Source organism: Vulpes lagopus, chromosome X (assembly GCF_018345385.1).
Source record: "Vulpes lagopus strain Blue_001 chromosome X, ASM1834538v1, whole genome shotgun sequence".
NCBI lineage: Eukaryota > Metazoa > Chordata > Mammalia > Carnivora > Canidae > Vulpes > Vulpes lagopus.
Window position 1 is genome coordinate 38,954,990 of NC_054848.1, and position 26,341 is coordinate 38,981,330.

General features: G+C 35.8%; 1 protein-coding gene across 8 annotated transcripts in view; it reads left to right on the plus strand.

The window, feature by feature from the left end:
• The window catches only part of KDM6A (lysine demethylase 6A), a 214,842-nt gene that overhangs the window by 64,118 nt on the left and 124,383 nt on the right, over positions 1 to 26,341 (plus strand). For all 8 annotated transcript variants that reach the window (XR_005985746.1, XM_041742245.1, XM_041742247.1 and 5 more), the window contains exons 3-4: positions 1,395 to 1,503; positions 11,174 to 11,223. Coding sequence is in view for 7 of the 8 variants with exons in the window: in XM_041742245.1 (XP_041598179.1) it covers positions 1,395 to 1,503; positions 11,174 to 11,223 (159 nt within the window). In the remaining variant the exon portion in view is untranslated. The remainder of the gene's footprint in view (positions 1 to 1,394; positions 1,504 to 11,173; positions 11,224 to 26,341) is intronic.

Here is a 26,341-nt window from a genome sequence, read left to right on the forward strand (position 1 = left end):
CATGATTGTGATTTGGTACATGTGCACATGTAGATAGCTAAGAGTGAAGTAAAAATAATGTTAGGCTTTAAGGGTAGTAGAGTCATCCCAGAATTTGCCTTGTTTATTATGATGTCTCCAAACTTAATGAGTATTTAGGTATGTGCTTTGCATAGGTAAATTTTAGGATACACATTTTGAAACTCCCATCAAAGGCCCTATATTTTACAGGAGAGGAAAAATCAAAACATTTTAAGTGGGTACTTTGTTCCACCCACATCACATTTTCTTATCCCATCAAATGCTCTTGAAATAGTGGCGAAAAGGTTTTTTTTGGTAACAAGCTATTCTAGTTCCTTTCTTTGTGGATACCAAATCTGGAAATCTCTCAAACCTGAGATTTGAGAAATCATACACATTTCTTGATTTAGTGACTCCAGGACACATTATAAGAACATTGTAGAGTAAATCATTAGCAGGGGAATTTTGATAAAACTATTGGTAAGCTTGAAACAATCTTGTAAGAGAGATTTTTACTTATCTAAGGATAAAGTATAAAGTAAAGAAACAATTATTAAGTACCTATGGAATGCTAAGCACTGTGATAAACACTTAAAGAAGTTTTCTGATTTGAATCCTTTGTTAGCCCTCTAAGTGTTATTAAAACTGTGAGGTAGAGAGGATAAGTTTCCTGGGGTCTCCTGTATATAGCTAATGACAATTGGAATTTGTCAAGACTCCAGAAGTCTGTTCTTTCCATTGTTCATTTTCTCTTGCAGTCTCTGGGATTACAAAAAAAAAAAAAAAAGAGTAATATCCTTAAAATAGTATGTTATTTTTTTATTTGGGGAAGAAATAGTGAAAGTGAATACATATATATGTATTTGAGTGAGGGTAAAATGAAGACAAGAGTTAGAGTGGGTTTAAAGGATATCATGAGAAGACATTTGTAAGGCATTGATGGTAGTTTAAATGGATAGAGGTTAGTTATGACAAAAAGTTGTTCATTATAAATGGTAGCTATTATTATTACTCTGGAGATTCTCTGAGTTCTCCTATAATTGAGTAAAGTTCTTTCTGTCTGTGGGAAAGATGGATATTATTTGTTTATATCAACAAGGACCACTGTAATAATTTAGGTGTGAAGCTTATGAATAAAGTTATCAAAATGCTCATTATTTGGACAGTATTTCTATTTTATAAATAGGAAAAGCACTTATGCCATAACTAGTGGTTATGGCTCTTCTAATAAATTATTAGGTATCTAAAGAATGCTGCATTGACTATGTCTGAGGTAGAAGTGAAATATATTGATTACTTGGGTGATTGAATACAGGATATATGCATTACTTCAGGAAGGAAATACATTTTAGGGTTTCATTTTTTTCTTAAATGTTTGTATTTTTTATTTCTAGGCTGTTCGCTGCTACGAATCTCTAATCTTAAAAGCTGAAGGAAAAGTGGAGTCTGATTTCTTTTGTCAATTAGGTCACTTCAACCTCTTATTGGAAGATTATCCAAAAGGTAATTTTTTCCCTTGTTAATTACTATTTGATTTATATATATATTTTAAAGTAATTATAATTATTCATACTCTACTAAAGATACTGCCATTTTTATTTTTAAGAAATTGTAAGCTTGTGAACATGCTAACCAATGAGGGGGAAAAATGGGATAGATAGAAATGTGAAAAGTTCACTTAACTCTACGTAAATCATCAGTAAGTTGACCAGTTTAACTGAGAGCCACCTACATGTGCACTACCGTTTTGTCCTTTCTATCTTGCAAAAAAATCCCGCCCTTTAGAGGCTCTTATAGTAGAAAGTGAGCCATTGGGGGCACGTGGGTGGCTCAGTTGGTTAAGTGTCTGCCTTTAGCTCACTATATAATCCCAGTGTCCTGGGATGGAGTCTGCTCAGCGGGGAGCCTGCTTCTCCCTTTGCCTCTCCCACTTGCTCATGCACGTGCTCTCTCTTTCTCTCAAACAAACAAACATAAATCTTTTAAAAAAGAGGGGATCCTTGGGTGGCTCAATGGTTTAGCCCCTGCCTTCGGCCCAGGGCACGATCCTGGGGTCCTGGGATCGAGTCCCGCATCGTGGAGCCTGCTGCTGCTTCTCTCTGTGTCTCTCCTCTCTCTCTGTGTCTCCCATGAGTAAATAAATAAGATCTTAAAAAAAAAGAAGAAGAATAAAAAGAAAGTCGACCATGGATTGACACTTTGGAGAAGTAACAGAGACTTAGTATTTCTCTTCTTTGTCCTGGCAGTAAAACTTTCGTTTTACCTAAAAAAATACTTGAATAAAAATCTAATCTAATCTAATCTAATCTAATCTAAAGGAAAGCAGTACAGAGAGATGATTATATAATGAGCTTGAGCATTGGAGAAGACAAATTTTTTATTCATTTGAAATGTTTTTCCTGTAAGAAATGAGTTTAATAACTGAAGTCAGTCCCCCAAGATGTGTCCCTTTTATAGTACCAAGCTGCTGATGCAGACTATTACTCACTTAGGAAGAAAAAGCAACCGCAAATACCATCCACTCCCCCAATACCAAAGGCAAAACTCATAGCAAAGAAAAATTGTCTCCTTATAAACAACGTTTTAACCTTCTGATGATAGTAAACATCTGAATGTGGAACAGATAAGTATAGTATACTTGTTTTCTACAAATGTGTTTAGTGGGCAGAACAACAACTGGCAGGTTTCAGGGCTGGAGTGAAGGATTGTTGCTGTTTAATGTTGATGTTTTATAATGCCACTTTTGTATTAGGTTAAATGAGCACTTTCCTAGTGAAAATGCAATTTGTATTTGAGACAGGTGTAATACATGGGGTTTGAAATTAAGTTTATTTCTCAGCTCATCTCTATTTACTGCGTCATTATCGTTAACATATTATGTGTATACCCCTGAGCTTTGGTCTTCTAATCTGAAAAACGAGATAAAGGGGTTTGGGGATTGATTTGTGAAACTAGTTAGTACTTAGCAAAATACCTTCATGATAATAGGTATTAATAATTATTTAACAGTCTATTAGGTATTTCAGTTTAGACTGATAACTCATCTAAAGGGAACTGTTTTACAAAAAATATGCAGAAATTCTGTACAATATAATTTTTTAATGCTGCATGTTGGAGAGCATATAGATAGTATATATATGTATATATATATACACACACACACACCTATACATATGTATATATATGTATGCACACACATTATATATATGGTAGCCTTTAAAACCTTATTAGCCTAAGAACTTAGCTATATTTTCCATTTATAAAATGTCTCTAAGGGTAATGAGTCTAGGGATATTTGTTTTGGAGCTTTTCTTTTCTTTCTTTTCTTTTGGAGATAAAGTGGGGGGGCATGTGGCAAACTAGCTGGCAGGAGTAATCTAATAAGATGGGAACGGAGAACAGGAACTATTAAGGATTTAAGTCCTTGAAAAGAGGTGCTCTGAGACCCATTTACTGTCCTGTAGATGAACTGGTCATTGATAGCTAGGCAGTAGGTCAATTATTTGTAATAGGAAGAAGAGCAAGGTGAGAATGGATGTATATGTGTGAGAATGGATGTATATACATATATACATACATATATATGCACACACACATACATGTTTAAACATATATATATATATATATGTTTATTAGTATATTTTAGTATTTCAAGCTGATGGCTTTTATTTCCTTGATTTTTTTTTTTTATTCCTCCTTGAGTCTTTATTGACCATGTTTCCAAGTTATAAAAAAAATTCCCTTTTACATACTAATTAAGTCGTCACCACCACTAGTTTATGGAGACATTTGTTACCCTAGGCTGCTTTCTCCTTCTCTTTTTGGAACCCCGTGCAAGATGAACCTCTAGCCCTAGCCAAATAGACATTTAATTTTGTAGAACAGATTATAAACTGTAACTTTTAAGGGAGTAAACATAAAACCACTCAATGAACATGTGAGTAAATTGCTCAGGTATATATATGTATGTATGTGTGGGGGGGTCTTATTGGCTCTGTTATTCTGAAGACAGTTCTTTAATTACAGTCCTGAGTCCTCTTTTTTGTGTGAAATATTCTGAGATTGGGGTTTCTTGTGAAAAACTGCTGCTACTTTCGCAGTAGGAAATGGTAGAATCTCTTTTGTGTACATTTTGGACTGTATTTTTTGTCCTTATTTGTTATTCTGCTCTTATTTTGCTTCCTGCCTTACAGGAATTCCTAAAAATTTCTGGTCTGCAGATGGTATACTTTGATTATCATTACAGTTATGGACTTATTCATTAAAAAATATTTTCCGTCATGTCAGGTGAATTTGAAGCAGAAGGAAAAAAAGATTTTCCAAAACAGTTTTCTTAAGCCTTTCTAGTTTGTAATATGTTTGAAGAGTTTTATAAACTTTTCTATCACTTGATTTGGTCATTTGGCTTCTAGGATATTTATCCTTAACAAGTAATTGCTTAGAGGATTGTAGGAAAATGAAGCTTCAGTGCACTTGGCCTATTTGTAGGTTGGATTCCTCTGGAGGGATCAGGATTCAGCATACAGGATATTTAGTTAGAAATGCCTTTAGGATCAGCACCTATAGAAGGTAGGGGACAAAAGATTGGATTGGAGAAGAGGGAGGATTAGTCAGAGGTGAGAAATTAAGCTGTGACAGTGTTGGCCAACTTCATGGGGAGCTTTGGAGCTAGAATGGTCCTTCATAGCTATCCCAAGTTGGGCCAAGATGACCAGGCCTTTATACTTCACACTTTTGATGCTGGATATGGGCCAGCCTGTAAAGGAGTGTGGCCTTGGGCAAGGTGGCTCTGCACCTGAGGCAGCTCACTGCCAGAGGCTGTCTGCCTGCGGTACTGGAATATTGGAAAATATTCCTTCCTTGAAGCGAGATTTGAATGGTTTTACACAGTGTCTGCCATACCTCCTTGCCATTCCTAACCCCAAAGCTAACCCATTAACCTTTGCTGAACCAAACAGCTGATGGAGCTGTTAGATTGCCTTAAGCCATAGATGGAGATAGGGTGATGATTTCTCTTCTTTGGGTTGGAAAACAGTCAGACACAGAACCCTGTACTCTGAAGGACAAGCATATATATTCTTGCAAATATATGTGATGGACCTTAGGAGCAGTATAAAAGAAATTATATCTAAGTATCTGTAAATGTGTGTGGCAAATTATAGGTAAACTATAATCACTGTTAGTTACTTAGAAAATTTAGTAGCAAATTACCTCAGAGTACACATCAAAATTATAAAAAGGTAGAAATTATAAGGTGTAAGAGACTTAGAAGATAGTAAGAGTTCCTAAAGCAAAATAGTTGAAGGAGATTCAGTAATTATTCATTCTTGATATTAACTTGGAAACCCTGAAAATTAAAAGTAGTTTATGTTTGTGGGGAGCTAGAAGTTTTCTCTGAAATTCCTGCCAGTAATAGATTTCTCTCCCTTTCCTCCTTCCTTTAAGTAATTTGTCATTTTGTTGCATTGTCTGTCACTTTTGGACAAAGTAAATTTTGGTTGTAGTTACTCAGGGGTTACAGGTGGCTAGCAATTCACAGAAAGAGTTGCTAATGTGAAGAAGTTTTCAGTCAGTTGGTGAACTATCTGTCTTCTCTTTGTCTCTCGTGGGTGCAATGACATTACTTCATCCTAAGATGTATTAATGTATGAGAACATAGAATGCATATTTTCCAGTTAAGTTTGGCTTTTCAAAAATTACCCCCCCCTTTATTTATTTATTTATTTCGATCCTTGCATGGTTCTGCTCTTTATTGTTGTAGCTATTAGAACCGAAGATTGTGAATTTTTTTTTTCTTTTTTTACTTTAAAGATTTGAGAGAGAGCGAGCATGCAGGCATGCATGCGTGTGTATGCGTGGGGGGAGGGGCAGAGGGAGAGGAGGGACAATGAGAATCTCAAGCAGACTGCCCACTGAGTGTGGAGCCCTATGTGACCCTGGGCTGGATACCATGATTCATGAGATTATGACCTGAGCAGAAATCACAAGTCAGGCACTTAACTGACCAAGCCACCCGGGCACCCCTAAAGGTTGTGATTCTTTTAAGAGTGTACTCTTTGTTTAAAACTCCTTTCAGAAAGAGAGTCATTGGGAAGTTTGCATAGCATATATTTTTGCTATACAATGCAAATTTGTGTTGAGATAATAAAATGAAATAAAAATCCAAAATACTGACCTATACATCCATATAATATCGATAGAATGAATATTACAACTCACTCTGAAAACCTGTTACATTCAAGGTGATTATTAAATGCATTGGCATTGCATTCACAATCAGTGCCCCCTATTTCTTCGTATAATTTCATTTGAATGTAGTCAGTGGTTTTCAAACTGATTGATATATAAAGTCACCAGTGCCTCCACTCCTTCCATTGCAATTTGAGAATCACTTTTGTTCAGTTCACTCATGGCCTAGAATTAGAAAATTGAGAAGTATCCAAGAAAGCAATATAGTGACCATAGTCCAGGTTGTCAGAAGCCTATGTCTAGGCAATAAGCACAAGTTCTAGTAGCTTCTAGAATAACAGAGCTGGATCAGAGCACGTTGAAGGAACACAAAGAGGACGTGTACTTTGTCTCTTGTGGTAAGCCAAAAGTGAGATACTAAAGACCTTGAGGACTAGATTTTTTTTTTTTAAGATTTTATTTATTTATTTTAGAGAGAGAGAGCAAGAGTGAGCAGGGGGAGGAGCGGGAGAGAGGGAGAGACTCTCCAGCTGACTCTGTGCTGAGCATGAAGCCTGATGTGGGGGATTGATCCCATGACCTTGAGATCCTGACCTGAAACCAAGAGTCAGATGCTTAACTGACTGCGCCACCCCCCCCACGTGCCCTGGGTATATTAATTTAGTAATGACTAAGAAGTAGTAGTAAAGCTGAGATTTCAGTATGTGCATTAATTTGACTTGAAGGCCTCAGTGAAGGTGCTGATATAGCAGTGAAAGGATTATTTGTTTCTTTGCTTTTCCAAGTTTGCTTAAATCTGTAATATTAAATCTTTGCAAATGTGTGGAAGAGAGGGGACATGGGAAGAGAGATGGATGCGATTCACAGTGTTTCTCAAATGTTAGCATGTATATGTGTTAATGCTACATAAAAGAGAAAAGATGTGTTTTAGGTGATCAAGATTTGAGAAGGCAGAAAGGTGCTAGTGAGCGGAGTACATCATTCATTTACATAAAATGAAAGTTAATATAAGTTCTCTGAGATATCATTTATCCCTGGATATAAATACAACTTTTTAGTCTAGCCTCAGAGAAAAGAAAAAATAAATCAAAGAAATCTATTGACTTCATTACTTTAGTCAACCACAGCCTCTTCTGGCCTAAAGATGGCAGTCAGTGCAACTGACATATTCAAAGAATATCAAAGAAGGACATGCTTTTCTTTCTTTTCTTTTCCTTCCATACCCATAGTGTTACACATTGGGCTAGGGATGAAAAGAGAAATACTGAGTTTTGCCTGCAGTTAGTACCTAGTCTAATATCAAGAGTATAGACTGAATTTGTAAATCCTTTCCTTCCTTGCATTTCCATCACATCTAACTCCGAAGAAGGCTCCCTTATTTCTGGCAGTCACCTTTAATCTACATCATTATTTCTTTTCATCCTATGCTGCATACATGGACTTGTCATCAGGCACACCTTCTTTCTCTTGTTTTGACAATCTTAACTCAAAACCATACTTCCAAGCATGCTGGTCCCTGATACCTATATATCGTTCTTAACTGTCTTTACTCCCTCACTGTATTTCTCTAGAAAGAAATCTCTCTTTATTTAATTCTAAACAATTATAATATGGCTGTGGACTTCTCTTTCTATTCTTCAGTTACACCTTATTCTTTGACTGAAAAACTCTTTAGGCTGCTTGTGACCTATAAGGAATTAACTTGAATTAAATGCCTTGATGTCTCTTCATCATCAGGGAAATGTAAATCAGAACTACAATGAAATAGCAGAACACTTAAGTTGTTACAATAGTTAAATTTAACTTGCTTTTCATTTTGTTATCTTTTGCATTTTTTTAGACCCACCTTTCATGTTAGTACTTTGCCAGTTTAATAATCTTTTAAATTATATTTTTATTTTTTTAGTCTAAAAAGCCTAAATGGGCTTATTTAAAAATAAAATAAAACTCAAAATTATGAAAAAAAATAATTTGAAGTCTGTTCATAAATGCAGTTGGTTCCCATGATTAAAAAGATCTGAACTTTGGAAATTGGTTTGTAGAGAGTAGATTATTAATATGTTTGGGCACACCATTCTTTAAGTGGCAAAATAAAATGACAGTCTTGCCTGAAGTAATGTTAAAAAGATTTCCTTGTGGGATGAAGAACCAATAGAGAACTCAGGGATCATAACGTGAAGACCAGTAAGATATATGCTACAGTCATTGTGAAAAAGGTTTTAAGCATTTTGAGGATATCCAAACAAATGATTTCCCTTATTCTCCGTTAAGGACTTTAGAAAAGTCTTGTTACAGTGGGTTAGGAATTCTTTTTCATGGATATGTAACTGACTTAGAGGTTCAAAATGATGACTTTGCTTTGGTTAAAAGGATTGCACTAAAGAGACTTTGGTATTTAGAGTTCTAACGATTTATTTGGATTAGGAATCATAAAATAGGTTAAGATCTTTTCTTAAAATAGGATGCTAGGCCTAATGGGGTAAAGTAGAATTGGAAAGGTAACAAATGCTCATGGAAGGAATGTCTTATTTACAAATCTGTGCTTGCACTTTGGAGCATTTAGTTTTTTGACTTTGATTTTGAAGGTTCATACTTATTTCTTGGTTCACCATACAGTAGTATGATGCCATTTCTCCCAGGTGATAGTCACATAGGCTTCTTGTACCTCCTGTTTCACTTACTTTGGAGGACGTCATACGATCTCTTTAAGGGCTCCTCCCAATTCTAAAATGGGAATTTTATGAAGTCATGTAATATATATCATTAGGTTATTGGAAACATGCCTTCCAAGGTTGTTGGAATTCTAGGACATCATTAAAAGGGCAGTCCAGATTTAATATGGTGAATGCACAAAATTGTTAGGGACCCAGACTTGTGTTGGTTAGGATGTTTTTTTTTTTATAAAGATAGATAGATAGATTCATTCATTCATTCATTCATTCATTCATTCATTCATTCAGAGAGAGAGGGGCAGAGACACAGGCAGAGGGAGAAGCAGGCTCCATGCAAGGAGCCCGACATGGGACTTGATCCCGGGTCTCCAGGATCACACCCGGGGCTGCAGGCAGCGCTAAACCGCTGTGCCACCGGGGCTGCCCTGGTTAGGATGTTTTTAGGCACAAAAGCAAAGACCTGATTCTAGCTTACCTAATAAGCAGATTAATTGCCTCCCATAACTGGAAGTTCATAGGGGAGTGTGTACTAGGCCTAGTTTGAGGTCTAGAAGTATCCAGCTACTTCCATTTGTTTCCTCTGCTATCTTCTACGGACTTCATACTAAGAGTAGTTCCCTTTGTGGTGGTATTTAGTGATATACAGGTTTCCTTGTTCACATCCAGCAGTATAGGGAGAATATCCTTTTTTTTTTTTTTTTAAGATTTTATTTATTTATTCGTGAGAGAGAGAGAGACAGAGACACAGACACAGGCAGAGGGAGAAGCAGGCTCCGTGCAGGTAGCCTGATGTGCGACTAGATCCCAGGACTCTAGGATCACACCCTGGGCCGAAGGCAGGCGCTAAACCGCTGAGCCACCCAGGGATCCCCCAGGGAGAATACCTTTCCCATGACTGTCATTTATAAATGGGTGATGATTTCTGGATACAAACTTTGACTATTCTCTTCCAGCTAGAATAAGTTGGATTGCTTTTCATCTTAGAAGACCGTTAATCAGTGATCTTTATGAGCTAGCAACAGTCATGTGTGAAGAACTAGAAAATGCAGGATGGTTTGCAATCAACTTTTTAAATCAAAACTGGACATATTTCTAAATGCCATTCCAAGGATAGGTTGGTTGGCATCATCTTTATGCCAAAAAGGAGGAATGTTATTTAAATAATTTACTTGTTTAGATATGTATTGTTTTTGAGTAATGCTTCTCCAATTTGAGTATGTTTAGAAAGTTCTCTGTATTGTAATTATATATATTTTGGCTGTTTACTGATAAACACTATGAAAGCATTACACATGCAGTTCTAGAGAATAGTCATTTGCATTTCCCCCCTATTTTTATCAATATAAAATTTTATTACACTTGTTAAATCTGTATTTGAAAAATCAGTCTCTTTTTTAATTGAGGTATACTTGATGTATAATGTTAGTTTCAGATGTTGTATAATGTAACGATTCAATATATATATTGCACAATGAGCACTATAAGTCTAGTTATCATCCATCACCGTACATAGGTAAAAATTTTTTTCTCGTGATGAGAACTTTTAAGATTCACTTGCTTCACAATTCTCAAATATGCAGTATAGTATTAACTGTAGTCATCATGCTGTACATTACATCTCCATGACTTTTTTTATTGCTCACCAGATTTTTAAAAGGACTCTTTTTTCCTACCAATTCTAATGTGTGTATATACTTTATAGTTTACTTTTTTTTTTTTTTTTTAAACCCCTCACTGAGGTTTTGGATTGACAGGAGCTATAGTTTTTTCCTCAGCCTTTCATGCCTCGGATTTACGGGTATGGGATGCCCTATTGGAATTGAGTTGGAGTAAGGTAATTGTGGGCTATATATTTTTTTGTTGTTGATTATATGAAGGGAAACATCACAAAAGAAATACTCCTTTTGCTCTTTGAGGTGGTTAATCTCTTGGTCATTCTTAGAAGTGAGAATCCCTTGTGGGAACAACCTATCACATTCTGAAGTAGCCTTGAAAAATCTTAATCCTTTTATCAGATTTGATTTGTGTGGAAGACCATTGTTGATTCAAGAGATAGCCTAGATTCTGTTCAAGATTAGGTCTGAGATATGAACGGCTTACATCTTTGAACTCCTTTATATTTGACATTTGCTATTATGTCTGACTGTGAGGAGGGTGAGGCCCCAGTTTTCTAATTGTTTGGTCTTAAATATCACTCTCTTTTGGAAGGTGGTGGGTATGATGGGAAGCTTGTTATGATGTTTCTTAACACTTGTGTTATTGATTTTGAAATGGAACATAATTGTGACTCATACTTATTTTCCCTCTTTCAGCATTATCTGCATACCAGAGGTACTACAGTTTACAATCTGACTACTGGAAGGTTAGTGAACATTTGCATGTCTGTTGCCTATTTATTTTTTGGGCGGATTACTACTGGTTATGCTCAAAATAAATTGTGCCCTTTTTTCTTTGCTTATTACTTAAAAACACTACTAAAGAAAAGCGATTGGAAAGGAAAATGTTCTTTTTCTTATCCTGTATGAACCACCTTGTGTTTTTTTAAAAGAGATAGATTACTCTGACACAGTTGGCCAAAGATGATGTTAGTTTAAGAATTTAAAAGCAAGTAAAACCCAAATGATTCTTTGGTTTTTTTTTTGTTTTTTTTAAATTTTAATAGAAATCTTTCTTAGTACAGTCTCTGTAATTGGAGCTCTGAGGACAGCTGAACCTAACCATTTTTAAAAAGATTTACCTAAGTGAAGAACTGTACATAACAATAAGTCCATATTTTCTTAGTTTAAGCAGTTCATAAAGTTACCTGGACAGGTTAATCTTCACATCGTGTTTATTTTAAGTGTGTGTGTGGTTTTTTTTTTTTTTTTAAAGATTTTATTTATTTGGGAGAAAGAGAAAGAGAGTATGCTAGTGTGCATGAGGCAGAGCATGAGTAGGGGGAGGGGGCAGAGGCGGAAGTAGACTCCTTGCTGAGCAGCAGGGAGCTGGAAGCCTGGCTGGCAGCAGGGCTCAAAGCAGGGCTGGAGGTGGGGCACATGTGGGGCTCCATCCCAGGACCCTGCGATCATGACCTGAAATGAAGGCAGGCCCATAACCGACTGAGCCACCCAGGCACCCTTTAAGTGTAAGTTTAATTGATGAGTGGGGTTTCTTTATCTAAATTGCCATTTCAGATTTTTAAGGTGTATTTTATTTTTCCACCACCTAGTTTATCTTTCTTTTTGATTTGTAGAAGATTAAACAATATATTTTGGTAATTTAAAAAATGTGTTGAAAATATCTTTTCTAGTCTGTGGTTTACCTTTATTTTTAAAAGCTTACTGAAGAATAATTTTTACATGGCATAAAATTCAACTGTTTTAACTATACAGTTCAGTGACTTTTAGTAAATTTTCAGAGTTGTACAACCATAACCACAGTCTTATTCTAGGACATGTCCATCTCCCCATAATGAAACCTCATGCCCAACCTCTGGCAAGTATTGCTCTACTTTCTGTCTCTGTGTATTTGTATTTTCCTGGATATTTCATACACATGGAATCATATCATATGTGGTGTGTGTGTGTGTGTGTGTGTGTGTGTGTGTGTGTGACTGGTTGTTTTCACTTAGTATAGATTTTCAAGGTTGATCCTTTGGTAGCATGTATTAATACTTTATTTCTTTTTATTATTTAATATTTCATTGTATGGATATACTATGTTTTATTCATTCATTAGTTGATGGGCATTTTAGTTGTCACTTTTTGGCCACTGCAAATAATGTCACCATGAACATTTGTGTCGTTAAAGCTTTGGGTGGGCATGTATTTTCATTTCTCTGGGGTAGATGACCAGGAGTGGAATTGCTGAGTTGTAGTATAAATCTAAGTTTAGCATTTTAAGAAGCTGTTTCCCCGAGTGGCTATAATGTTTTTCATTCTCACCAGCAGTGTATGAGGGTTTCCATTTCTCCACATCTTGCCAGCACTTGTAATTGTTCAGTGTTTGAGGGTAGCTATCCTAGTGGGTATGATGAAGTAGCATCTTATTATGGATTTTATTTCCACTTTCCTTTTTTTTTATTTTTTAAAGATTTTATTTATTTATGAGAGAGAGAGAGACAGAGAGACAGAGAAGACAGAGGGAGAAGCAGGCTCGATGCAGGGAGCCCGGTGTGGGACTCATCCAGGGTCCCCAGGATCCCGCCCTGGGCCGAAGGTGGCGCTAAACCGCTGAGCCACCGGGGCTGCCCTATTTCCACTTTCCAAATGACTGATGATGTTTAAGATCTTTTTATGAACATATTAGCTATTTGTATATATTCTTTGGTGAAATGCCTGTGTGAACCCTGTGCCCATTTTACCTTTTTTTTAATTTTTAAAGTAATACGTTGTCAGAGTTCTTTATATATTCTGAATATAGTCTCTTATCAGGTATGTAATTTGCAAAGATGTTTTCACTGTGGCTTGTATTTTCAATTTCTCCGTAGTATTTTTTGAAGTGCAAAAAACTTGAATTTTGATGCTTTTTTATCAACTTTTTCTTTTATTGCTTGTGCTTTTTTAGTGTTGCACTTAAGAAATCTTTGCCTAACCAAAGGTTATGAAGATTTATTCCATAGTTTATTCAAACCAGTTGCTTCATTATTTGCCTTTATATATAGTACTGCAATAAATAGTAAAAGTATCTTTTCATATTTTTGTTAGTGATTCTTTGGTGTATAAGTCCTTTATAAGGGTTAAGTGGTACAGCTCCTTTGGGAGTACTGATTGCCCCTTGGTCTTAACCAAGAAAGTTGACGTCAGCATGCTGTTTGTCAGTCTGATAGGTGAGAAATGGGTGCTTATTGCTGTTTTAATTTGCATTTTCTTAGTTGTTAGTGAGGTTGAGTTTTTTGAAATTAAAGTTTAAAGACTATTTCTTTGAAGTATTTATTCATATCTCTTGCCCAATTTTCTATTATCGGGCCATTGTTTTATATAGCTATATTTTGTAGGAAATATTTATCCTTTATCTGTAATACAAGTTGCAGTTTGTCATTTGTTGTTTTGCTTTGCTTTTGTGTATTTCTTTTTGCCCATGCAGATGACTTTTATTTCTTTGTAGTCAAATTTATCAGCCTTTTCCTATTTTGAGTTCTAGGACAGGTTTTTTTCTTTGTCCTAGGTGTTAGAAAAATTCAGCTACATACTCTTTTAAGTACTTGAATGGTTTTTGTTTTTTTTTTTTTTTTAATTTTTGTTTTTTTTTTTTTATTTTTTATTTATGATAGTCACACACAGAGAGAGAGAGAGTCAGAGACATAGGCAGAGGGAGAAGCAGGCTCCATGCATCGGGAGCCTGATGTGGGATTCGATCCCAGGTCTCTAGGATCGCGCCCTGGGCCAAAGGCAGGCTCCAAACCGCTGCGCCACCCAGGGATCCCTGGTTTTTATTTTTTAATTTAAATCTGATCCATTTGAGATTTAATTTATCCTTGATTTATAGTGTAAGGAACATCTAAGTTTATCTTTTTCCTTATGGCTAATTAGCCTAACACAATGTATTGTTAAAATCTATCTTTCCCTCCACTAATTTGAGATGTTGCCTTAATTGTACCCTAAATTTTGTGCAGTTTTGTCCGCTTACAGTTTTTCTGGTCTGTTTTGTTCATCTGTTTACGAACTGATTACCATACTCTTTTACTTAGATTTTATATTTTAATATATGGTAGCACTCTGGCATCCTTTCCCATTGTTCTTGTTTTTAGGATTTCCTTGACTGCCCTTACTTGGTGTTTTTTCCAAATAAACTATGTAACTAAATTGTTTAGCTCCACAAAAATGTGTGGTAAGTTTTTTCCACCAGTTTTTTTTGAGGTATAATTTACATTATTTTAAGTGTATCAGCTTACTATGTTTGAGCAGTTTATATGAGGTTGTGTAACCATTACTACAATTAAGATACAGAATGTTTCCATCACTGAGTGTTCCCTTGTGCCCCTTTACAGTTGATGCCCATTCTTGCTTGACCCCTGGTTCCAGGCAGTTAGTTATTTGCTTTCTATCTCTCTAGTTTTGCCATTTCTAGAATGCCTCACAACTGGATCCAAGCAGCATGTATTCTTTTACTTTTGATGTCTTTCACTTAGTGTGCTATTTTTAGTCCATGTTGTTGTATCAGTATTGTGTGTGTGTAGTTTTTTTTTTTTAATCTTTAGTATTTCAGAGATTGATTCTGCCACAGTTATTACATCTGTCAGTTTGTGTTGTGTCCAGCTTCAGGTAAATATAAATGAATTTCTGTAAACATTATTTGTCTTTGTGTGGACATATGTTTTCATTTTTCTTGGTATATGTACGTAGGATTTGGAAATGCTGGGTCACATTGCACTTGTAGGTTTAACTGCTAAGCTGTTTTCCAAAGTGGCTGTACCGTTTTACATTCCAACTTTTGCAATGTTTGGTTTCCCGTTTTACATCTTGGCTAGTACCTGGTATTGCCAATCTCTTTTACTCTGGCCATTCTAGTAGGTGAGTAGTGGTATTTCACTTTGGCTTTATCTGCATTTTCCTAATGATAGTGATGTTGAACCTCTTGTATGTGCTATTGGCCTTCATATACTTTCTTTTGTTAATTTACCTGTTCACGTCTTTTGCTCATTTTTAATTTCTTTTTTTTCTTAATTGAGTTGTATGGGCTATTTACATATTCTGGAGGAAACCTCTTTGTCAGATACTTGTTTTGGAAATATTTTCTCACAGTCTCACAAAATGGCTTGCCTCTTTGTTTTCTTAATTGTGCCTTTGAAGAGCAAATCTGAAACTGGTCCCTGTATTCAAAATGCAAGGAGAGACCAGTGAAAGGGGCTGGCCTACTCCAGGTTAGTAGATGGCACTTTTAATAAGCAAAGGAAATTTATGTATGAGGTTTGTCTTGGGCTGCAGCAAGACGAATGGATCCCTGCACCCACCTGCCAAATCTTAAAATTTTGTTTATAAAGAGGCCTTAACTGGGCTTGGTCACATATACTGTGCAAGTATTCTTTTCAGTGGCATTTCTCAATAATTTTCAGATTTACTGTTTTCTATTATAACTCTATTTTCCTTTTAATAATCGTAGAATTGGTAATGAAGTATACCCTCTTTTGTTCCTGATATTTTTGTTCTTGATCAGCCTGGCTAGAGGTTTATCAGTTTTATTGATCTTTGCAAAAATCTTTGTTCCGTAGATTTTTCTTTTTTCAGTATTGTTTTTCTGTTTTATATTTCATTGATTCCTGATGGTCTTTGTTGTTTGTTCTTTTACTTTGTGTTTAATTCTCTTTTATTAAGGTAGAAACTTAGGTGATTGGTTTTCCATCTTTTCCCCCTAATATAAATATTTAAAGGTATCTATTTTTGTTAGCATTGCTTTAGTTGTGTCCCACAAACTTTATATTTTGTATTTTTGTTTTCATTTATTTGAAAATGTCTTGTACTTGCTCTTCTGACCCATGGGTTATTTGGATACATGTTGTCTAATTTCAGAATATTTGGGCTATTTTAGATCTCTCATTGCTAGTGATTTCTAATTCTATTTTATTTATACAATATACTTTGTATGATTTAATTCTGTTAAATATATCAAAACTTCTTTATTAGTTCAGCACTTGAAAACAGCCACAGGATTTGCATTTGTTTGTTGTAGTAGTCTATAAACAACAGGTAAAGGTAGTTGATAGTGCTTTTCAAATTTCTGTCTTTGATTTTTGTCTGTCATTTGCTGAGAATTCTCTCTTATGATTGTGGAATTGTCTTTTAATTTTGCCCTTTTTTAAAAAAATACATTTTGAAGTTTTCTTACTAGTACAAATACTAGCACATATATACTTACGGTTGTTATTTTTACCTGTTGAATTGACCCTTTTATTGTTATAAAATATTACTTTTTAGCGCTGGTAATTCCTTTGTCTTGACATCAGTGTTTTATCTGATCTTAAAATAGCCATTCTGTCCTTCATAGGCTTGTTGTTTATGTGATATATCCTTTTCCTCTTCTTCCCAACCTGTTGGTTTCTTTAGATTTACAATTCTCTTTTTGTAGATAACTTATAAATGAGTCTTGCTTTTTTGTGTATTCTGAAAATCCCTGTTTTTTACTTGCACTGTTAAACCGTTCATGGTAATGCACTCATTTATATGATTGGGTTTGCATCTTTAATTTGATTTTTCCTTTTATGTTTGTCCCTCAGTTTCTTGGTCTTATGTTCCTCCTTAACCTACTTTTCCCTACCCCTTTTTGATATTTGAATCTGTTTTACAATTTCACTTTACTTTTCCTATTGTCCATTTGAGCTCTTTTCTTTCATCATTTGTTCCTTGGTGGTTCTAGGAATTGCAGATACCTTAATTTTTTACAGTCAAGTCTCAGTTAATATTGTATCAATTCATATAAAATGTGGAAAGTTGGGTTATTTAAGTCTACTTCTTACCCATCCATGTCCTTTATGTGATAGTTGTTGTGTCTTTAAATTTACATTATTAGCTCCACAAGATGATATTCTTTTGCTCTATACAGGTCCATATATTACAATGTAGTAGTGATTGTATTTACCTATATGGTTACCGTTTCTGATACTTTTCATTACTTTCTGTGAATCATTTCCATGTACTATCTTTTTCTTTTAGGCTAAAGAACTTCCTTTAGCATTTCTTATAGTAGAGGTCTGGTGGAGATGAATTTCTTTTATCTGAAAATATTTTTTTTTTACTTCATTTTTAAAGGGCATTTTTGCTGGTTATGAAATTATGGCTTGCCTTGCCTTTTTTTAAGTGAAATTCTGCCTCCTTCTGCCTTTCTTCCCTCTTTCTGATGAGAATTCAGCTCTTAATTGAACCACTGCCCTTGTACACAATTTGCTGCTTTCATGATTTGCTTGTTATCTTTGGCTTCCTCTAGTTTGATTGTGATATATCTCTGCATGATCACCTTCATATTTATCTTGTTGGAGCATTTTGAATTTGCATTAAGTAAGGGAAATTTTTGTTGTTATTTCTACAAGTTATTTTTTGTTCATTCTCTTTCCTTTTCTTCTGGGGATCCAGTTCCATGTAGGTTAGATAATTTGTTTTTATATAAATGTCCCCGAGAGGCTATTTTTTCTTTTTCTCTGTGTTCTTCACATGGATAATTTGTTTTTCTATTTTGAAGTTTATTCTTTTTTTCCTTTGTTGTTTTCTTTTTATTTATTAGTTCAATCCATTGAGCTTTATTTCAGTTATTATATTTTTCAGTTACAGATTTTCCATTAGGTTCTTTTTTTATTATATCTCTTTCTTGAGACTTCCTGTCTTTTTAATTATGAGCATGTTTTGTTGATGATTGTTAGACTAGCAACTGTAAAATCCTTAGATTTAAAAAAATTTTTTTTAAAAGATTTTACTTATTGAGAGTGTGTGTGTGCACAAGCAGGGGGAGCAACAAAGGGAGCTGCAGAGGCAGAGGGAGAAGCGGGCTCCCCACTGAGCAAGGAACCTGATGCAGGGCTTGATTCCAGGACCCCGGGATCCTGACCTGAGCAGAAGGCAGACACTTAACTGACTGAGCCACCCAGGTGCCCCTCGTCTGCCATTTTCTAGCATCTTTATCATTTTGGGTTTGGCTTCAGTTGATTTTCTTCTTTCTTGAGAATGTGTTCTGTTTTCCTAGATCTTTGTAAGTTGTGTAATTTTGTGTTGGGTACTGGATATTATGAAAATTATGCTAACTCTTGGTTGTATTATTTTCTTCTACCGAGGTCCCTTTCCTCCCTTTCTCTTTTATCAGACAGTTATCTTTATTGGACTAGAACTGCAAACTCACTTCCTTTGGGTGGCAACCTAAGTATCACTTTAGTTCTTTTGTCTTAGTTATTAAGTCTGTAACTTGCATACAGGAGTCAGTCAGACGTGGATAGACAGAATTTAGAATTCTCTAGCTCTTTCTTTTCTGGAATTTCCCTTAATTTAGTGGGATGTGATTTCTCCTGGTTCCAGTCTTCAGGTTTTCTATATTAGAAAGACTGCCTTTTCTACTAGTGACTCACTCTCACATGTGCTATGCCTGGCACCAAGTTAATAGCTGGGAAAATGGAACTCTGCCCATACAGCTTTCCTCCTTTAAGCATGGCTTTTTATATGAGTTTCCTGTTGCTGTCTTAACAAATTACCACAAATTTAGTGGTTAAAAACACGAATTTAATTATCCTACAGTTTTGAAAGAGTCCCAATTGAGTCTTAGGGGAATTGAGTTGTCAGTAGGGCTAGTTCCTTCTGAAAGATCTATTGGAGAATCTATTTGTTTGCCTTTTCCAGCTTCTGAAGTTTGCCCACATTGTTTTGGCTCATGGCCCTGTATCTTACTGCCTTTTTTCCCCCATATTGCCGCCTTTGGCCTTTAGCTTTCTTGCCTCCTTCTTAAGGACTCTTGTCATTACATCTGGTCTAACCTGGATAATTCAGGATAATCTTCCCATCTAACGATCCTTCATTTAATCACAAATGAAAAGTATCTTTTGCCATGTAAGGTAAATATTCTCAGTTTGGGGATTTAGGATATAGACATTTTGGGGGCCACTATTCAGACCACCATGTCTTTCCACCAGAATCTGCCTGTTTCTGTTTACTCTTCAGGGCCTTTCATTAGCTGCTGTATTTTATGTACTATAAATTCTGTATACCAGAGTTTATAGTTACTATCTCCAGGAAGGTCTTCTCCAGTATCATCTTACTTATTAGCCTTCATTGGGAGCAGTAGTGTGATAATGTATTGATACCATTTTGCTTGCTTTTGAACTTAATAAAAATGTAATTGTGTAGCATATTTTTTAAGTGTATCTTCTTTCAGTCAGTGCTGTATGTTACATTCATCCCTGTAGTTGTATATTGCAGTAGTTTGTTTTCATTGCTGTATAGTATTTCAGTATATGAACATGCCACAATTTATTCATTTTATTGTTGAAGGGCATTTGGTTTTTAATGAATTTTGGCTGTTACTGATTGTAACTTTCTAAGTTCTTGATGCCCTGATAGTTGTCTGATGTCTGAAAGCAGATATTTATGTATGTATGTATATATGTATTTATTTACTTATGAAAGCAGATTGAAAACAATATATTGTTCAGCTTTTCTAGCTATAATAACTTGGATAGAAGAGGGAATTGGAATTTAAGTCCAAAACAGATAAGTCTACCATTGCCAGCAATGGAACTCCCCTCTAATCTTACCTATAACAAGGAAAACTTAGTATAAAATTTATTATTTAAAAACTTACTGTAGATATTTTTAATAATAAGAGAACATATGGTGGAATGCCCAATACATGAAATACTAATTAGCCATCAGATTAATTTATCATTGGTAGTTTCATCAGAGTTCTTAACTGGCAATTTGAGACCCTCCCAAGTGTCAAAAGCTGACTCCCCAAATACCAAGAACACAAACCTGAGTTTATTGCTTACCATGTTAAAGGAGAATACCACCTCTACAACGCTTTGTTGGTATTCTAGGGGAGAAGGTAAGGCCAGAATTGATTGAGAATTCAGACTTTGTTTTAAGACAGATCTTTCAATTTGGGAGCTTGATTGGGAAGGAACCTCCACAAATCTAACAGTCCAGAAATGGTGGTTATGGCAAGGCAAGGAATTTGAGTTAAGGGATTCAAAGAATCTTAGGCCTCAAACTATTATTGATGCTTTTCATTGAAAACTCGGTTACTATAATAATGGACAGACTATGTGCCTGGGCAGGAGACATGGATAAGTAAAGTAATGCTAACGAAAGTGGAGGACTAGCAAAGTCATGTTAACATAGACTTTCAAATGTGGTTTAGGTTCTGGCGTCCAGGCTAAGTGTGGGGGTAGACATTTTGGTTCTCTCAGGATTCAAGAACTTGTACCAGACTTTGTCACTTAAAAACATGGATGCGACTTACTTTAATTTCTATTTTCTAATCATCAATAAGAAATAGAACAGTATTATTTGTGAGCCAATAGTATTTACCCAGTGGTGATCAGTATTCATGATAGTGATTTTTAGGTTTAACTTTTTATATTTATAGTTCTGCTAATTTTGTGTGATTTATACCTACAGTGTATATTGTAAATTGAGGAATATAAGTATATGATTTTTTTAAAATGTGACTGAGATAATTATCTCCTGAGTTTTAGTTGTGCATCTTTTGTCAAACCACATCTCTTCAAACCTGTCCTCTATAATTAGATCTTGAAAAATAAAGTGATTCATTATTCTACAGGGCTTCAATTCTTGATCTGAAATTCTTGCATTCAGAATTGTGTAGAGTTGAACGGCTTTTTTTTTTCCCTTTGGATTTCAAAAGATGATAATGCATTACTGTATTACATAATATCACCTGTGACAACAATATATTTACATCTCTGCATTGATAGTATGATTGGTTATATTATTATTATTTTTAAAAGATTTTATTTATTTATTCATGAGAGACACACAGAGAAAGGTAGAGACATAGGCAGAGGGAGAAGCAGGCTCCCTGCGGGGAGCCTGATGAGGAACTCAATCCCAGGACCCCAGGATCACCACCTGAGCTGAAGGCAGACACTCAACCATTGAGCCACTCAGGCATCCCATGATTGGTTATTTTAAAGACTTCTGTCAGTTCAAGTCAGGGTTTTCCTATCCAAAGAATTTTGGTGGCTGATATATGATAAACTTTAATTTTTGTCAGAGCCTTTTGGAATTCAGAATGGACAGTTAGGTATCATTGATCTGTAATCCATGATTAAATCTTAATTTTTGTTTAACATTTCAAAACTCAATGTTTATTATGTAATTAAAAATTTTATTTCTTGAGAGATACTTTCTCTTACCTAGTTCAGTACAAATGAGTCGTTTTGGAAGCAGTGAAAATTTGCCAGTTTTGTGACTATTCTGTCATGCTATTACATGTTGACTGTTAGTGATTAGAATAAATATCTTTGTAATGCTAGATGATAATAAAACAAAAGCTTACTTACACAACTCTGTTTACCATGTAGAAATGGCATAATTAAAAAAAAAGTGGGAGAGAAACTCTTCTGACTACTTAGGTTCATGGCTAGGGCCTGTGAATTAAATTGTTTACACATGCAATGCATATACCTGTGGGAGAACTCAGTGATGAGTAACCCCAAGGGTGGCTAGAATTTGGAGCTATATACCAACTTAGTAGGTGATGAGAGGGAGAAAAGGGCACTTACAGGAAAACAGGTTTTTTTTGGAAGATAAATGAGCCCTTAGAATAGATGGGAGATATGATAGTCTTGTGACAAAGTCAGAGTTGCTCTCTGGGAGGGAGTTTACTACGACACTTGGGTTCTTTTAGGAGGATCTGCTTTTAATGTATGAGTGATTGGAGGAACTCAGATGCCTTCAGCTCAAAGTAATTCTTATGCCAAGTGGAATACTTTGGAGTACCATGTTCTGATCCCCTTCAACAATAGCAGCAAAACCTAAGGTCTTTTATGAATCAGGAAAATTTAGAAATTACTGTTATGGTTTATAACATGAAGTAGAAAGGTAGTAATAAAAATGTATGTATGCTGTTAATGCTGCTATGTACGGATGAGACACGGTAAGCTACATGTTAAAATGGAAAGTTCTGTTGCTTCCTGATGACTTCTCTTAAATGTACTTTATTAAACAATTCTGATATATTTTTAATTGTAAACTTTTAAAATACACAAAACTTACTCTCTCCCTTTCTTTTCCCACTTGAATTTAAGAAAAGAAAGAATAGCTTTTGAATTATGGTAGTATGCTTGTCTAAAAGAACCATTGATTAAAAGTTGCAGAAACTAGGGAGCTAGTGGAATCTGTGCTCATCTTCAGACTTTTCAGTGACTTTTACTCGAGTTATGTCAGTCACTAATTGGATTTCACATTCATTGACAGGGGCTTTGTTGGCAATACAGAGATAAGTAAGTTCCTGCTCTCAAGTTGCCCATATTCTTGTGAAGGGAGACACAAATAAGCATGTTTTTGGTAAATGATATATTAGAGATGTGGAGGGCCATGAGGGAGGCAGAAGTGTGTAACACTTTGAGTAAAAGGTATGGGAAAGTCTGAGTGGGGATTAGAAAGACTCCACAGAGAAGTTGCAATTTGAGGGAGGGATTAATGGGAGTTTTCCAGCTAGGACACCTGGAGAAGCTTTCCAAGAGGATAACTGAGCCAGCACATGAAAGGACACTAAGTGTTTAGGGAACTCTATCAAGTTTATCCTCTAGAGCAGAGGTCCAAAAGCTTTCTTAAAAGAACAAAATAGTAAATGTTTTAGGCTTTATTATTTTTAGCTCTTGGGCTTTAAAGAAAAAATCTGACTGGCTAGTTTGTGGACTCCTGTTTTAAGAGCCTGGGATTATTGGTGTAGGACTCAAAGTGGGAAAAGAAAGGCAAGGGCCAGATGGTAAATGGTTTTACAACAAGTAGCACAGATCTGGAGGCTTAGATTTGTTTCACTACTTGTTCAGTACCTAGTCAGTTTCTGTCTGTCTTATTTACTTATTCATGAGAGACCCAAAGAGAGAGACAGAGACACAGGCATAGGGAGAAGCAGGCTCCCTGCAGGGAGCCTGATGTGGGTGGGACTCCCAGGATCTTGGGATCTTGAACTGAGCCAAAGGCAGACACTCAATCACTGAGCCACCCAGGTGCACCTTTAGTCAGTTTCTATACTGCTGGAAATCCAGAGTCCTAAAGTTAAATCAAGCACAATGACTTCCAGGGATTGATTGAAATTGCATTGGCTTTGTATCTGAAAACAAACAAAGAACAAACTCTCATTGTAAAGAGACTACTATCTTTCTCCATAAAGTTCTTTAATTTTTCCATGAAGTTCTTGTGCATATTATAAAGTATATTTTACAGCTTTATTGCTATTATAAATGTCCTTTTAATTTTTTTTAAAGATCTCGGCTGATATATAGAACTGCAGTTGGCTTTTATATGTTAAATTTATCAAGCAGTTTCACTAACTTTTACTAACTTGTCTAATTTGACTACGTTACTTTGGATTTTCTATGTAGACTATCCTGCCTTTATAATTAATGGTAATTTGTTTCTTCCAATTCTTTTTATCTTTCGTCTGTTATTGTGCCAGGACAGGATTGATTGAAAGAGGTGAGAGAGTACATTTGTTGTTTCACTTCTTTTGTATGCAGATGTTTATTCTGCATCCACTGAGATAGTTTTATATTTTTTTCTCTTTAAACCAGTTTTGTATTTTTGAGATAACTTCAAATTGGTAGTAAGTTTTTATCATTGTTAGGTATTTCTAGATTGGGATCACTAACTTGTAATATCTTTACTTTTTTTTTTTTTTTAAGATTCTTATTTGAGAGAGTGAGAAAGGGAGAGAGCAAGCTCAAGTAGGGGCGGCGGCAGGGGGTGGGGGCAGTTGGGAGGCAGAGAGAGAGAATCACAACAGAATCCTGCTGAGCCCTAAGATCCTGACCTGAGCTGAAACTGAGAGTGGAGAGTCTAGAAGCTCAACTGACTGAGCCACCCAGATGCCCCAGTATCTTTACTTTTTTTTTTTTAAGATTTTATTTATTCATGAGAGACACACACACACACAGAGGCAGAAACGCAGGAAGGGGGAGAAACAGGCTCCATGCAGGGAGCCCGATGTGGGACTCAATCCCAGGACTCCAGGATCACGCCCTGGACTGAAGGCAGACCCTAAACCGCTGAGCCACCCGGGCTGCCCTATCTTTACATTTTTGTTCAAAATTGGAATTGGTCTTTATTTTTGCTTTCTTGAGTTTTCTTTATATGATGCCTTGAAGGTGGTTCTGCATTCTGAGGAGCTGGTCAGAGGAAGAAACAGTGGGCAACAGCCCTTTCCTTTAAGGGAATCCTGTGATCATACACATCCCTTCATACATACCTCACTGGCGGAAATGTAGTAATACGAATATTCGTAGCTGCAAAGGAGGCTGAGAAAGGTCTTTATTCTGTCTTAGAATAGAAAACAGTAAGAGAAGGTGCATGTTGTTGCAAAATAGACTGTACTCATGATACAAATTAACTCATGTTATTGGCTAAGGGAATTATAATTATGTTTGTTTGACCTGAAAGTCTTATTGTTTCACTTAAATTTTTATCTAGATAATGGGAATATAATTACAACCTTCTTAGGAAAGAACAAAGCTCTCAGCTTGGCTGCTTGCAGTAGTAGCAGGAGTGCTGTAGTCTAGATTTTAAGAAAATTAAAAATGAGTACCTGCATCTTCTTCCTTAGAAAGGCTCATTCCCAGTCTTGCATATACACAGCTCTCAGCTATTTTCAGTACTTGCCAGCTCTGCTCTAATTAAAGGGTTGCCAGCATTCCAGCTTCATTTTGTTCATTTTTTATAAGATTTTATTTATTTATTAGAGTGCATATGCGCAGGAGAGGGAGGGGTAGAGGGAGAAGCAGACTCCCCACTGAGCAGGCAGCCTAATTCAGGTCTTGACCTCAGGATCATGACCTGAGCCAAAGGCAGACACTGAACTGACTGAGACACCCAGGCGCCCCTGTTTTGTTCATATTTAATACCAACTATGGCAACCTATGACCATGCTAAGCCTTCTCACTTGAATGGTTCAGCCTATCTCCAGATACCAGGTGCTATTGTTGAAATCTGCTTATAGTGTTGTATAGGTGTTGTTGTTGTTGTTTTTTAAAGACTTATTTACTTTTAGAGAGAATGAGTACAGAAGTAAGGGGCAGAGGGAGCAGGAGAGAAAATCCTAAGCAGACTCCATCCTGGGTATGGAGCTGGAATTGGGGCTCAATCCCAGGATCCTGAGATTAGAACCTGAGCCAAAACCAAGAGTTGGACACTTTACCGTCTCTGCCAGCAAGCTCAAATGTTGCATAGGTTTTGAGTAGTCTCGTCCATAACTCTCTTTTATTTCTAAGTCCTCTTATTTTGAATGTGCAAGGTTTTCTTATAGCATGTGAGGGTTATCAAGAATTTTATTTATGATGCTTTATCCATCGAACACTTATGCGCCAGATAACTTTTTGGATGTGTTAGATACATTGTCTCTGTTACTTCTTCTAAACATCTCAAGTGCCAGGTAGTATTTTACGTGTATGATCTTATTTAATTCCTCAAACCAACCCTATGAAACTGAGACTAAGTTATTAATTAACTTGTTTAATGAGTCTTAACTGGAGTTCTAACCCAAGTTTGATGGCCTCTACAGCCTGATTTTTTTATCACTATGCAATATTATGCATAGGTTTTGGAAGCAAAACTTACCTAATGCTATAATTTTGAACATGATGGATATAACGAGCTTTAGCAACCTCCTTTACTATATTATTATAACTGGGAAAACCCTTTTAAGTGTCCATGTTAAGGAAATGACTCAGTATAAATTGAATTTAACAAAGTATTAAATTCTTTGATGAAAAAATGTGTAATAGGTTATTGACGGCTGTAAGAGATTGATTTATTTAGCAGCAAACCTTTCCTAAATAACTTACATAT